Source organism: Sus scrofa, unplaced genomic scaffold (genome assembly GCF_000003025.6).
Source record: "Sus scrofa isolate TJ Tabasco breed Duroc unplaced genomic scaffold, Sscrofa11.1 Contig693, whole genome shotgun sequence".
In the NCBI taxonomy this organism is placed as follows: domain Eukaryota; kingdom Metazoa; phylum Chordata; class Mammalia; order Artiodactyla; family Suidae; genus Sus; species Sus scrofa.
In genome coordinates, this window is record NW_018085289.1 from 1 (window position 1) to 13,796 (window position 13,796).

General features: G+C 38.8%; 1 protein-coding gene and 1 pseudogene across 1 annotated transcript; one reads left to right on the forward strand and one right to left on the reverse strand.

Annotated features, from left to right (window-relative positions):
- Positions 1-9,033: 9,033 nt before the first annotated feature.
- Positions 9,034-9,900, forward strand: LOC110259049 (olfactory receptor 2J3-like; the record flags this gene model as incomplete). Its single annotated transcript, XM_021082342.1, has 3 exons — positions 9,034-9,280; positions 9,366-9,481; positions 9,613-9,900. Coding segments are annotated over 3 exons (651 nt in total), but the record flags the coding sequence as incomplete, so codon positions are not given.
- A 2,161-nt stretch (positions 9,901-12,061) lies between these two features.
- On the reverse strand, positions 12,062-13,042 carry LOC110259047 (annotated as a pseudogene).
- Positions 13,043-13,796: the final 754 nt, after the last annotated feature.

The following is a 13,796-nucleotide window of genomic DNA, read 5'->3' on the forward strand; positions in this document are numbered from 1 at the left end:
AAACCAACAAACAGAACAAGTTTAATTTCCTTTAGTTGAGTTAATGACAAGGATATCGTTTAAATTTAAGGTACCTTAAAGCTTTTCTTTTTAAATATCATTAGTCTTTGCTGTGTAGCATGAGTTTTTTTTTTTTAATGTAGAACAGAAAATTGGACCATATTTTTTAAAGTTACCATTCCTATGGTAGATAATGACCAAAAAAATCACAGCTATGAGAGATTCTCAATTAATACAGCAGATATAGGCTTCTCTTTTCCCTCTACTTTTTCAAGGTAGTTAGAAGTATATGGATAGTGGGAACAATTTCTAACATTGTGATTTATAGACTGCTAATTCATGAGAACTTGTAAACTGGGAACAATCATGTTAAATAATGTTAGAGGATCAAATATCTGAAGCAGTTAATACCAGGCTCTGAAAACAACTTGATTCATCTAATGGATGTCTTAAAAACTTACCATTTTTATACATGGATGTCTTCTTCTTATTGAATTCTAAGTGGTATTTACATATTCTTGACTCAAGTCCTATGTCAGATAAATGTTTTATAAATGTCTTCTTCCAGTCTGTGGTATGCTTTTATTTTCTAATAGTGTCTTTCAAAGAGCAAGTTTTTAACTTTAATGAAATATGCATTGTTTCTACAAAAAGCATGCTGGCATTTTGATTGTGGTTGCATTGAATTTGTATACCAATTTGGAAAGAGCTGACATCTTGGTGATATTGAGTCTTCTGATTTAGGAACCCAGTATATATCTCTATTTATTACATCTTTTTAGTTTCTCTCAGAAGGATTGATGTTTTTATTATACAGATTTTGTACCTATTTGGCAAAATTCATCCCTAAGTATTTAATGTTTTCGAATGCCATTGTGAATGACATAGAAGTACAATTGATCTTTGTATATTGACCTTGTATCCTGTGACTGCTAAATACGCATTTTATTTCTGGTAGACTTTTAATAGATTTTTAAAGATTTTCTGAGTACATGATCATGTCATTCATAAATAAGGACTTTTATTTCTCTCTCTCCAACTGTTATTTCTTTTATATTGCTATGTTACTCTTGCATGGTGTGATTTCCAGCTTAATGTTGATGGAAGAACTGGAGCCAAAATGCTTGCCCTAATCTTAAGGGGAAAAGTATTGTCCTTTTACTATAAGTATATTAGCTATGCTTATCTGGTCCTTACCAGGTTTAGGAAGTTGCATTTTTTCTGCTTTTCTGAGGTTTATCAGCAAGGGTATGAAAATTCTTCCACACTTTTTCTGCATTTGTTGAGATGATCTGATAGCCTTTCTTTTTTATTATATTAATTTCATTGTTAATTTCGTAAATTGAAATAACTTGCTCCTGGGAAAAACCTTTGATAATATATTGTTCTTTTAAGGCCATTCTGGACTTCATTTGCTAATCTTTTTTGGTAAGAGTTTAGTGTCTATAATCATAGCAATATTAAACAGTATTTTTCTTTTCTTGTGATGTATGTGTCTAGTTTCTGTACCAACTTAATGCTGGATTTATTACATGACTTGGCGATATTCCTTCTTTTTATTTGTTCATTGGTATTACTTTTCTTAAATTTCAATATAATATCTTGTGATATATAAATCCATATTTTTTGTGGGACCATTTTAGATTAAACTCAATTCTTTCATTGTTATAAAGTTTAGATTTTTCTGTTTCTTTAAGATCTGTTTTGATTATTTGTTCTTTCAAAGAATCTACTGATTTACCTTTTCATCACTTTAATTATTATAATATTCCATTATTGTCCTCCTAATGTTTGTAGGATTCCTACTGACCTCCATTTTATTTCTGATCTAGTAGTTTATATCTCCCACACTTTTGTGTGAATCAGTCTAGATAGAGATTTGTCAGTTTCATATTTATTTTCAATAACTTTGTATTTCACAGATTACTTTTATATTTACCATTCCCTTTCCTTTGCTAAATTTTAGTTTAACATCATCTTCCTTTTTTAGCCTTTTAAGGTAAAAGCTTCTGTCATTGATATAGATCATTTCCCTTTGTTTAAAATAAGCATTTAAATCTATACATTTTTCTTTAAGCACTGATTTAGCTGCATCTCACATATTTTGACATTTTCTATTTAATTTTCACTTTGTTTCAAAGACTTTTTTTTTTTTTTTTTGTCTTTTTGCTATTTCTTTGGGGCCGCTCCCACGGCATATGGAGGTCCAGGCTAGTCGAATCGGAACTGTACCACGCCTACGCCGGAGTCCACAACGCGGATCCGCCGCTCTGCAAGTCACCATACTCGCGGCAACGCCGGATCCTTACCCACGACAAGGGCAGACGGAACCCGCAACCTCATGGTTCCTGTCGGATTCGTTAACCACTGCGCCAGGACGGGAACTCCTCAAAGACTTTCTAATTTCCTTTGTGATTTCTTTGACTGAAGGGAGTGGCACAGTTGGTGTTATCATAAAAGAATGACAAAAAAACAGATATGAGAGAATAAAGATTCTAGTAAAAGTGATAATTTCCTATAAATCTATAAAATATTGACTATTGTACATCATTTCTATCTTCTATGTAGCTTTTGTGTTGTTCACACAAGTTTAAAGAATTTGTTTTTTCTGAGGTTTTTTTGTTCTCCCTTATCTGAGTTACAGTTGTCTGTCTTTTCATTTTTATAGGTTTTTGGTGTGGTGCCCTTTTTGCAGATAATACAGTTTTAACTTCTCTTATTTCTGTGTCTGCCTCCCTTGTGGCTGAAGTTGGTCCAGGGGCTTGCCTCTAGGCTTCCTGATGGGAGGGATAGGTGCCTGCCCACTGGTGGATAGGGCTGTGCACCAGCTGGATAGGGCTTTGTCCCTGGGTGAGATTAGACGTGGCTGTGTGCCTGGGCTCTTTAGGAGGCTGTTTACTGATGGGTGGGCTGTGATCCCACTTGGATTGTTGTTTGGCCTGGGGCTTCTCAGCGCTGATGGGTGAGGTCAGGTTTTCCCAAATGACCACCACAGAGAAACACATGCTGATGGATATTCCCAAGAGCTTTGCTTCCAATGTCCTTCCCCACAATGAGCCACAGTCACCCCCTGTTTCCCGGAGATCCTCCAAGAACTGCAGTCAGGTCTGACCCATATTCCTATGGAGCCTTTGCTTTGCCCTGGACCCAGTGCACATGAAAGTCTGTGTGAGTCTTTCAAGAACAGGGTCTCCATTTCCCCCAGTCCCACGGAGCTCCTGCACACAGGCCCCACTGGCCTTCATGCCAGATGCTCCAGGGGCTCTTTCTCCCCAGTGCCTGATCCCCTAGGCCTGGGGATTTGATGTGGGGCTCAGAAACTCTCACTCCTGTAGGTGAGTCTCTGTGATACAGTTACTTTCCAGTCTGTGGGCTTCCCACCTGGAGGTGTGGGGTTGTTTATATCATGTAATCGCCCTCCTACTTCTTGATATGGCCTCCTATTTGTCTCTGGAGTAGGATATCTTTTGAAAGTTTCCAGTCCATTTGGTTGAAGGTTGTTCAGCATTTGGTTTTAATTTTGTTGTTTTAGGAGAGAAGTTGAACTCCAGTCCTTCTATTTGGCCATCTTAATCTCATCTGCAAAATAACTCTTTTCTTGAAGTGTTTGATTCAAATATTCCATTCCTTGGGTTGTCGTTGGATCATCCTGGGCAATGATTAGTCTCCTTGCTTGCAGCTGCGCTGTAGCTGCAGGTAGATGACATGACGTGTGGAGTTGTATCCCCAAACCCAGGGTGGGAGCCAGGCTGCCAGGAAAACTAAAGAATTTGTCTTGAGAGTGGAAAATTCTAGTGTATAGTAAAGGCAAGTTTGTAACAAGTGCAGGTCATTGTAATCTCCAGAACTAGAAGGCCTTATTGATCAATGGGTGATTTAGAGTCTGGAAGAAGGCATGGGGGACAAACAGCTTAGGAATACTATGCTATTGTATATTCCTTGGGATAAGCAACTCATTACTTGCCCCAATAAGGGCCTTTTTGATTTGTTAGTACCAGAACCATCTTTATTATATTAGATCTGGGAATATATATATATATGTATATATGTGTATATATATATGTATATATATATTATATGGACTTAAAAAATAATTCTCAAAATAGACACAACCTTCTTAAGCTTTATCTTCACAGACATCCTTGTTTCTCAAGGTATTGGTGAAGGTATTGACACTGAAGAGAGTAAGGAACTTGCCCTAGTTTTAGCAATAAATTTTGTTTGCTGGAGAGATATTTATACGTATAATCTGAATATATTGCTGTCTGTATGTCTGTCTGTCTATCTATCTATATATCTATCTATCTATATATCTATCAATCATCATCATCCCATCATCACCTAACTTGGGGTAGCATAGGAGAAGTACATGATCAGGAAAATACAGATGTTGAAGGTTTTCTTTTCTCCAGCTCCTGAGTTAGTTAAAAACCTACAGGCTTATGTATCTACACTAGTACTATATTGAACATTTAAGAAGAAGTAATACCAATGCTAAACAAGGTTAAGGTCAAGTTATCACATGCAATGTACCTATGAGAGATGAGAGAATGAGACACCCAATGATAAGGGTTGTGAAGACAAAAGCCTTAAGGGTCATAGTGTCTACACAGTAGTGCAGCATCTGGACCTTGGGTCCAATATGACCATTACCAAATTTGTAAGTACATGATGCCATTTAGTACAAGGTTTTCCAGACTGCAGCTTACTTGTCATATGTCTTGACAGCCAGGTGAATACATTTCACCTTTTCCAGTGCTTGATGGCAAACCTAGATAGGTTATGACCTTTATCTGCACCCCAGATACAACTATATAACATTGAGTGAATGGAGCCTATGGTAAGACACACTTCTAGTAATGAAAAGGTGACTCCCTGACACAACATTGGTTTGAGGAACTGAAAATTTAGAGTTGAAAGCAAGAAAATATTTATATTTCCCAGGAGAGGAAACAGATAAAATGTGAGGGAAATCGTGAAAAGAATTAGCTCTAGAGCAGAATAGTCAGAGAAACCTACCAAAATACAGATTTCTAAAGATCTGATATTGTTCCTTTCTTTTCTCATAGCCTTGTTTTACCTCTTGGGAAGATAGTGAGTGTTGGTGAAAAGGACATGATTGACAACTCCAAAATGAAATGCTCTTAGGGGAGAAGTGCACATTTGAGTAGAAGTCTTAGCAATGAGACATTAAACAGATATGAGATTGGAGATGCACACATTTTTGGGGATGATATTATGGGTCTTGACTGTGAATACTTACTAACATTGTATGTCTTTTTATTTGTCAGGTATACGAAAGTGATTTCCAAAATCTGAGTATGTACAAGGGGAAGTAAGCTCAATATTTTTCCTTCTTTCCTTTCTGTAATTGGGGGAGTTTCAAATCTTTCATTTTTCCACTCATATTTAACCCAAGAGATATTTCCCTACATGCCACTGACATTCTGACTTTTATCTTTGGATCAGGGAAAACCAAGATCACTTTAAACAAATGATTAATTCTTGTAAACTTGCCCTTGTGGGATCTAGTCAACCTGTGAACCCAATAAGCTTCTAAATGACCAGGCAATACCTTAGAATACAAATGATAGGGTTATTTTGATATATCCTTATAATTTGATCTATTCTTTCAAATCTTATGTATTAACATTTGTCTCGATTAGATGAGAATGAACAGCTTCTTCTGGCATTTTGATAACCTAGGCCCTGTTCTACCCCAACCTCAGTGGTATCATCATATTATAAGTCACTGGTGTGTTCTCACTCTTGAAGTGTTTATTTTTTCCTAATAGCTTATGAAGATGAAAAGAATGGGAAAATAAATAAATCATATTTAATAATAAACAAATACCAGTGTCTAGAACTCTACTCCACATGAAGCTCTGTCCATGATAATTTAATAGTTTATAATCTATTCTAATTCACACCCTTCTCAAATAAAATACTCAATTTACCAGAATCCTACAGAGATTAATTAATGTCATTTCTCCCTTTTAATCCTCCACGCATGATTTGTGCCTTATGGTCTATGATAATCTGACAAAATGTTTGCATTGGTTTCATATCACTGAGAATGAGTATGGACTCTGAAAATTACCTAAAATCAGCATATATATTTCTTTTTCTTTTTTTAAGCACTGTGGAAAATGTTTATATCTTTTTCTTATTGAATGCTTACAACAGTCAAGACCACAGAAACATAAAGACTGTTTTCTGGTACTTCTCTTAAACAGAAAGCAAAATACCCAAATGCTCTCTTAAAATCATACTTTTTAAAATGATATCACTTATATGTGCAATCTAAAGTAAGGCACAAATGAACTTATTAAAAAAACTGAAACAGACTCAGAGACTTAGAGAACAGACTTGTGGTGGCCCAGGGGATGGGCTAGGAGTTTGGGATTAGTAGATGCAAACTATTACATTTAGAGTGGATAAGTGATGAGGTCCTACTGTGTAGCACAGGGAACTAAATTATAAATCTATAATTTAATATAATCTTATTATAAAATATAATTTTCAAACTCAGATTTTCTTTCTATAGATGGACTATATTAACCAGAAACAATATAAAAATTTAAAAATATTCATTAATTTATAAACTCATCGTATAATGTTTTTTTGTTACAGCAACAAGTCAATTATTGGATATAGTCTTAATTTCATTTTTTATATACTATAGCAAAACTCTTGATAAGACAGCAAGGGAAATCATTCATAAAAATATTTTGGAAATTTTAAATAGTTACGTTAAGTTTTCAGAGTTTTGGTGGTTACCTTCTGAGTTATAGTTTGAATGGTATTCAGAGATTATTTTCAATATTTTGCAGGGCTAAACGTGGCCTTGAATTTTAGAGATGTTAGGCAGAGACAATTAACTCTAATTAATAGTAAAAATGTACAATTTAGTTTTTAATGTATCCCACTTTTCAAATGTCTCATGCTTCTCTACTCTCTCACTTAACACCACCCCTAACAAGTTATTCCTCAAATGTGGCCCTTAGCAGGATGAGGAATTGGGGAAGAAATTTTAGGACAACCTGTTCCCTTCCCTACAAAGACAGCTTCATGAGCATGTTCCTCAGTGAAGGTTGGTCTGTAGAGTCATTGTTTTCTTTGGGCAACAGTGTATCATGTTGAAGGTATTCCTCAGCAACTGTTGTAACCAGGACAACTCCTTGAAGGGCATTACTTACCACTTTGGGATTTACCCTCCCAATGGCCCCAGTCAAGGAAAGCATGTCCCATTATTCTTTTGTTTCCATAAAACTCCATTTGCTCTAGGAGAAGGGGTCCCCTGAGACACTAAATGCTCTAATGAGCTCCTCTTCCCTGCTAAACCATATCTTTCAGTAGACTCAGAATTCTCTGTTGTGTAGCATGATAACCATAGTAATTTTCAGACTCTGCTTTCCTAGTGTGATGTGGTAGGTTAGACTCTATGGTACATCCAGCCATCCCTTTATGTTGGTGATGTGAAAGAGATGAAAACCAGAGATCAGGTTGGTCCCTACATAAAGAGGCATCAATTGGTCAAATAGAGGGAATATGATCAGACACAGAAAGGACAGAAGTGAAAGGAGTTGTAGTTGTTTGAGTGTTACTCAAGTGGTAATTTAAGAGTATTAAAGGACTAACATAAGAATAAAGTAAGCTGATTAGTGATATGGGGATGGGAAGGGGAAACTCATATCACCACTCTTTCCTCCATCATGTCGTATTTTTTTTTTTTTCGGTCTTTTTGCTATTTCTTTGGGCCGCTCCCGTGGCATATGGAGGTTCCCAGGCTAGGGTTCAAATCGGTGCTGTAGCCACTGGCCTACGCCAGAGCCACAGCAACGCAGGATCTGAGCCACGTCTGCGACCTACACCACAGCTCATGGCAACGCCGGATCATTAACCCACTGAGCAAGGGCAGGGACCTAACCCACAACCTCATGGTTCCTAGTCGGATTCGTTAACCACTGCGCCACGATGGGAACTCCCATCATGTCGTATTTTTGAAAACCGAGATATTTCATTCCACAGTCTGTGAAAACAGTCTTTGATGAGGTCTTTATTTCTCACTCCCTGGTAAAAATAAATTTAACCATAAAGTTCCTATCTTTACTTACATCTGGTAGTTTTATTTTTTTTGTCTCTTATCTCATATCCCTTCTAAATTCTTTAAGAATGCTGAAGGATGGTTCATGCAACAGATCAGTATATCCCAAGCTGTACTTTTTGTTTTGTTTTGTTTTTTGTTTTTTTTAGGACCACATCTGAGGCACATGGAAGTTCCCAGGGTTAGAGGTTGAATCGGAGCTGTAGCTGCCGGGCTACACCACAGTCACAGCAATGTCGGATCCGAGCTGCATCAGTGACCTACACCACAGCTCACGGCAAGGCTGAATCCTTGACCCACTGAGTGAGGCCAGGGATTGAATCTACATCCTCATGGATACTTGTTGGGTTTGTTACCTGCTGAACTACAACGAGAACTCTGAATTTGATATTTTTGTGAAGGCAGGCCAGCTCTTTTGCCCAACTTGTCTCAGTGTGGGTTTGTCTCATATTTCTTCATTTTAAAAGTCAGGCTGTGCATTTTTGGCAGGCATATGACTGAAGTGACATTGTGTCCAGTTTAGAGCAACATGTCAGTAGTCACATACTGTTGGTTTATCTCAACATTGGCGACGTTAATATTGATTACTTGACTATGGTGATGTCCACCAGGTTTTCCTCTGGTAAAGCCTACTACTTTTCATTTTGTAATTAACAAGTAATTTGTGGGGAGATATTTTATTTTTATTTGATTTTTATTTTGGCTGTGCCTGTAGCATGCTGAAGTTACATATTTCTGGGCTCTCTTTTCTGTTCCATGAACCTATATGTCTGTTTTTGATAATACCATGCTGTTTTGATGACCGTTGCTTTGTAGCATAATCTGAAATCTGAGAGGGTTATACTTATAGCTGTGTTCTTTTTTCTCGAAATTGCTTTGGCAGTTGTATTTCCATTTATTTTGAGTCTGTGTAATTCTTTTGTCAGGTAAAAGGAGTGAATGATGATGGAAAAACTCAATGCAACTTCTGGAGGCTACTAGGTTTTTCTAATTGGCCTCGTGTGGAAGTAGTACTCTTTGTGGTTGTCTTGATGTTTTACTTGATGACATTGACAGGCAACCTGTTCGTCATTATCTTATCATACCTGGACTCCCATCTGCACACTCCCATGTACTTCTTCCTCTCAAACCTGTCTTTTCTGGATCTCTACCAGCTTCATCCCCCAGTTGCTGGTCAACCTCTGGGGCCCAGGAAAAGCCATGTCTTATGTAGGTTGCATGACTCAACTTTACTTTTCCCTTGCACTGGGATCCACAGGATGTGAGCTGCTGGTGGTGATGTCCTGTGACCGTTATGCAGCTGTATGTAGACCTTTGCGTTACACTGTCCTCATGCACCCTCGTTTCTGCCATCTGTTGGCTGTGGCTTCTTGGGTAAGTGGCTTCACCAACTCGGCACTTCATTCCTCATTTACCTCCTGGGTACCCCTGTGTGGACATGGCCAAGCGGACCATTTCTTCTGTGAAGTTCCAGCACTGCTGCGACTGTCTTGTGTTGATACAAGACAGCTAATGAGCTGGCCCTCATGGTCAGGAGCTCCGTTTTTGTTGTCATACCTGTCATCCTCATTCTCAGCTCCTATGGTGCCATTGCCCGTGCTGTGCTGAGGATGCAGTCAACAGCTGGACTTCAGAAAGTCTTTGGGTCATGTGGAGCCCATCTTCTGGTTGTGTCCCTGTTTCTCATTCCAGGAATGTTTATATATCTCCAGCCCCCATCAGGAGGTTCTCAAGATCAAGGAGAGTTCATTGCCCTTTTTTATACTGTTGTCCCACCTAGCCTCAACCTCTAATCTACACTTGAGAAACAAAGAGGTAAGAGGGGCAGTAAAGAGATTAATGGGGTGAGAGTAAGCCTGTGTACTTGTGAAATTAATAGAATAATATCATATGATACCAGTGACCTTCCAGTCCCACGTTTGTAAAACAGAGAATACAGTATGTGACGCTGAGGCCAATAAAAGAGCATAAAACACCTGTATGTGGCCTGGAAGCCAGAGCTAGTGTCTGTGATTATCTGATGACACGTCTATGCCTGCACTGCTGAGATACACACAGAAGAGATAACTGAGCATGTGTTTTGGGAATATGCTGCACAGGAATGGGTATGAGGTGACGTGAACAAAGACTGGAGCCATTTGTCTGTGTTATTCAATCCATGATAGGTTGCATGAGCTTTGGTGTAGGTTGCAGAGGTGGCTCGGATCCCACGTTGCTGTGGCTCTGGTGTAGGCCGGTGGCTACAGCTCCGATTCGACCCCTAACCTGGGAACCTCCATATGCCGTGGGAGTGGCCCAAGAATGGCAAAAAGACACACACACACTAAAATTAGATACGGGTCACAGTTGGTTCTTGTTTGGAAGAACATGCCATTCTCCAACCAATAGTGTGCTTAGATTTTGATTGTACCAGAATGCATGCCAGAAAAGTTCCAATGATTCTCGTTTTTCTTACCTGTTAATTTCTTCACTACACAACACTGTTGATTTCTCATCATATTAATTCAGTATCAAGTAACAATAAAATCCTTTATTTGCTTAAAAACATAACTAATTTTTCAATGAAGTTTTAGGTTGAGTATGAGTCCTAGAACTAAGTTTATTTTTGTAACTAAGGTACCTTTCCCTTTTAATGATACAGATTCTGAGCATCAGAGAGCTACTTGTGTTGCTTGAAGTAATCAAGTTGCTTTCCATTCTAGAAATATCAATTGTTTCTTTCTCATAATGATTCTTGCACTGTTTCAGAAGGCATTCCTGGCTGTTTCCATCATGCGCCAAATGTTTACATGTTGTGGTTCGTTATTATATCACTAATTTCTCTTACTGATTCAGAAGGTTCATGCTTATGCTCTTTAAAAGAAATGTTAAGAAACTTATGCACATATTTTGTCCACCTATTTAATTTATTTTAATATTTAAGAATATATTTTAAGGTTTTTAGGTAAATATTCAAACCCTGTATACTTTTTTTGTTAAACAAGACCCACAATGAGTCTTTAAGGAAGCAGTAGCATCTCCATAAGTTGAGGCTGATTGTCTCATAAGACTCCTGGTTTGTCTAAGGTTTATTTATTTATTTATTTATTTGAATTGATTACATTTATTGTTGTACAATGATCATCCCAATCCATTTTTATAGGATTTCCATCCCGTGACCTCAGTGCATCCTCCCATCCCCCAAACTGTCTCCTTTGGAAACCATAAGTTTTTCAAAGTCTGCGAGTCAGTATCTGCTCTGCAAAGAAGTTCACTGTGTCCTTTTTTCAGATACCACATGTCAGTGAAAGCATTTGAGGTTGGTGTCTGATTGTCTGACTGACTTCACTTAGCATGATAATTTCTAGGTCTGTCCATGTTGCTAAATATGCCAGTATTTCGTTCCTTAATGGCCGAGTAATATTCCATTGTGTATATGTACCACATCTTCTGGATCCACTCCTCTGTTGAGGGGCATTTAGGTTGTTTCCATGTCTTGGGTATTGACAAGAGTGCTGCAATGGACATTGGGAGGACATGTGTCTTTCTTGAGTCATGGTTTTCCCTGGATAGATGCCCAGTGGTCTAAGGTTTAGAGTGTCTCACTCTGAATGCCCAGTGGCAGTGTGCTGCCCTCTTAGACATGGCCAATCTTGCAGAAAGTGGTGAAATATTTCTTAAGGGACACTGTCATAGGAAATCCACTGATGAATAGTTGCCGTGGTGACTAGCTTGAATGAATGGGTTTATATTATTACTTTATTCACTTCTTAACACCATTAGAATTTTAGTGTGTGCCACCAGAATAGAACTCTTTTTAATACATTTCCACAAACAGTGCCCTTATGGGTGCATTATTAGCCAAGTGTCCCCTTGGTCTAAGAGCATTAGAAAGAACATGAGAAACAGGACACAGGACAAGAAGACCCTGTGCCATGATCTGGGGAAGTATGAGACAAGAATGATTTGTCAGAGAAACTCCTATATTCCTACTCACTTGTTAAAGAATGTCATTCGATGTCTGCGAACTATCACTTGGAAGTGAAAACGCTCCTCACCAGGTTGCCCCATGCACCCTTTACATCCTTATTCCTCAGAGTGTAGATGAAAGGGTTGAGTGTAGGAGTCACCACTCCATAGAAGAGAGCCATGAACTTGGGCTGGTCTGTAGAGATGGAGGAAGGGGGCTGAAGGTACATGCTAATGGCTGGGCCATAAAAGAAGAAAACTACAATGAGATGGGAGGAACATGTGCCAAAGACTTTTTTTCTTCCCTCCGAAGATTTAATCTTAAATACAGCATGTCCAAAAGAAGCATAGGAAGCAAGAATGAAGCATAGTGGCACAGCTAACATGAAAATGCAAACCACAGAGAGTGTGAGCTCATTTGCACCCTTCTTACCACAGGCTGCCTTTATCAGAATGGGAACCTCACATACCAAGTGATCCAGTGTGTTGTGACCACAGAGTGGTAAATGTAATGTGACAGTGGCCTCTGAGACAGCGTAGGTTATTCCACCCAGCCACACAGTGGCCACCAGTAGGATACAGGTGCACCGATTCATGATGAGGGTGTAGTGCAGAGGCTTGCAGATGGCCACGTAGTGATCGAAAGACATAATAGCCAAAAGCAGACATTCTGTGCCTCCCATTATGTGGAAGAAATAAAGCTGAACGGCACAGCCCAGATAGCTGATTGTCTTCTTCGATTGTCCCAGGTGAAACAGCATCTGAGGGACAATGCTTGTGGTGTAGCACATGTTCATAAAGGAGAGTTTGGTGAGGAAGAAATACATGGGGCTGTGCAGACGGGAGTCTAATGATGGCTCTGTTTCCCACCATGGCCATGGGGTATGTTAGAAGCAGAATAATGAACAGAGGAAGCTCCAGCCAGGGACGATCCGCAAAGCCTAGTAGAATAAACTCTTCTGGATGGCTTTTGTTAATTCATTCCATTATCTGCAGTGTGCTTCCCCTGTATCGGAGCAGTGGCAGGAAAGGTAGAAAGATTTTGAGAAATGACAAACACAATTGTGTATAGTGGGACTATATGCACACAATTAAGCATCCATTCATAGAAGATTGGGTGCAGTCACTTGGGTGGGTGGGGGAGGATAATTAAAAGATGTGACACCAGGGGACTTAATTTCTCCTCATGACCCTACAGCATAAAGACAGCTACCTTAAGCAAGTAACCGAACCTTTCTGAAATGGAATCTACTACTCTGTGTGATAAAGATGACAATAAGTATGTCCTTGAGCTCTGATAAGGATTGAATGCCAAGCAGAAGTGACTGTGTTTCAGATGCTCCAAAGTAATGCTTTTTCATCCCTTGGTTTGCAGAAATACCAGCTAAGTTTATTGGTTCCTACCTTCAGGTGCCCGATGAAGTAGATGTGGCTGGGTCTTAGGAATCAGATAGGTCTTTTTCAGGATCCCTGCTGCAAGGCCTTACTGAAATGTTAAGAAGAGTGAAAGCGTGCAGTTAGCTCTAGCACAAGGAGGAGGTGGAGAGAACCTAGCCCTAGCCCTTAGTTATCATCTAGATAGGCTTGTCCAGATGCAGGTTGAATTATTACATCATCCCCATGGGGACTAAGAAGGCTTTTACAGTTTAAATCCATCTTGGTCATTTAGAATTGAGCAAGAAACTTAAACCCTTAGATGACAGCTTGCTGAAGTATAAACTGAGAGAATTTAGCTATAAAT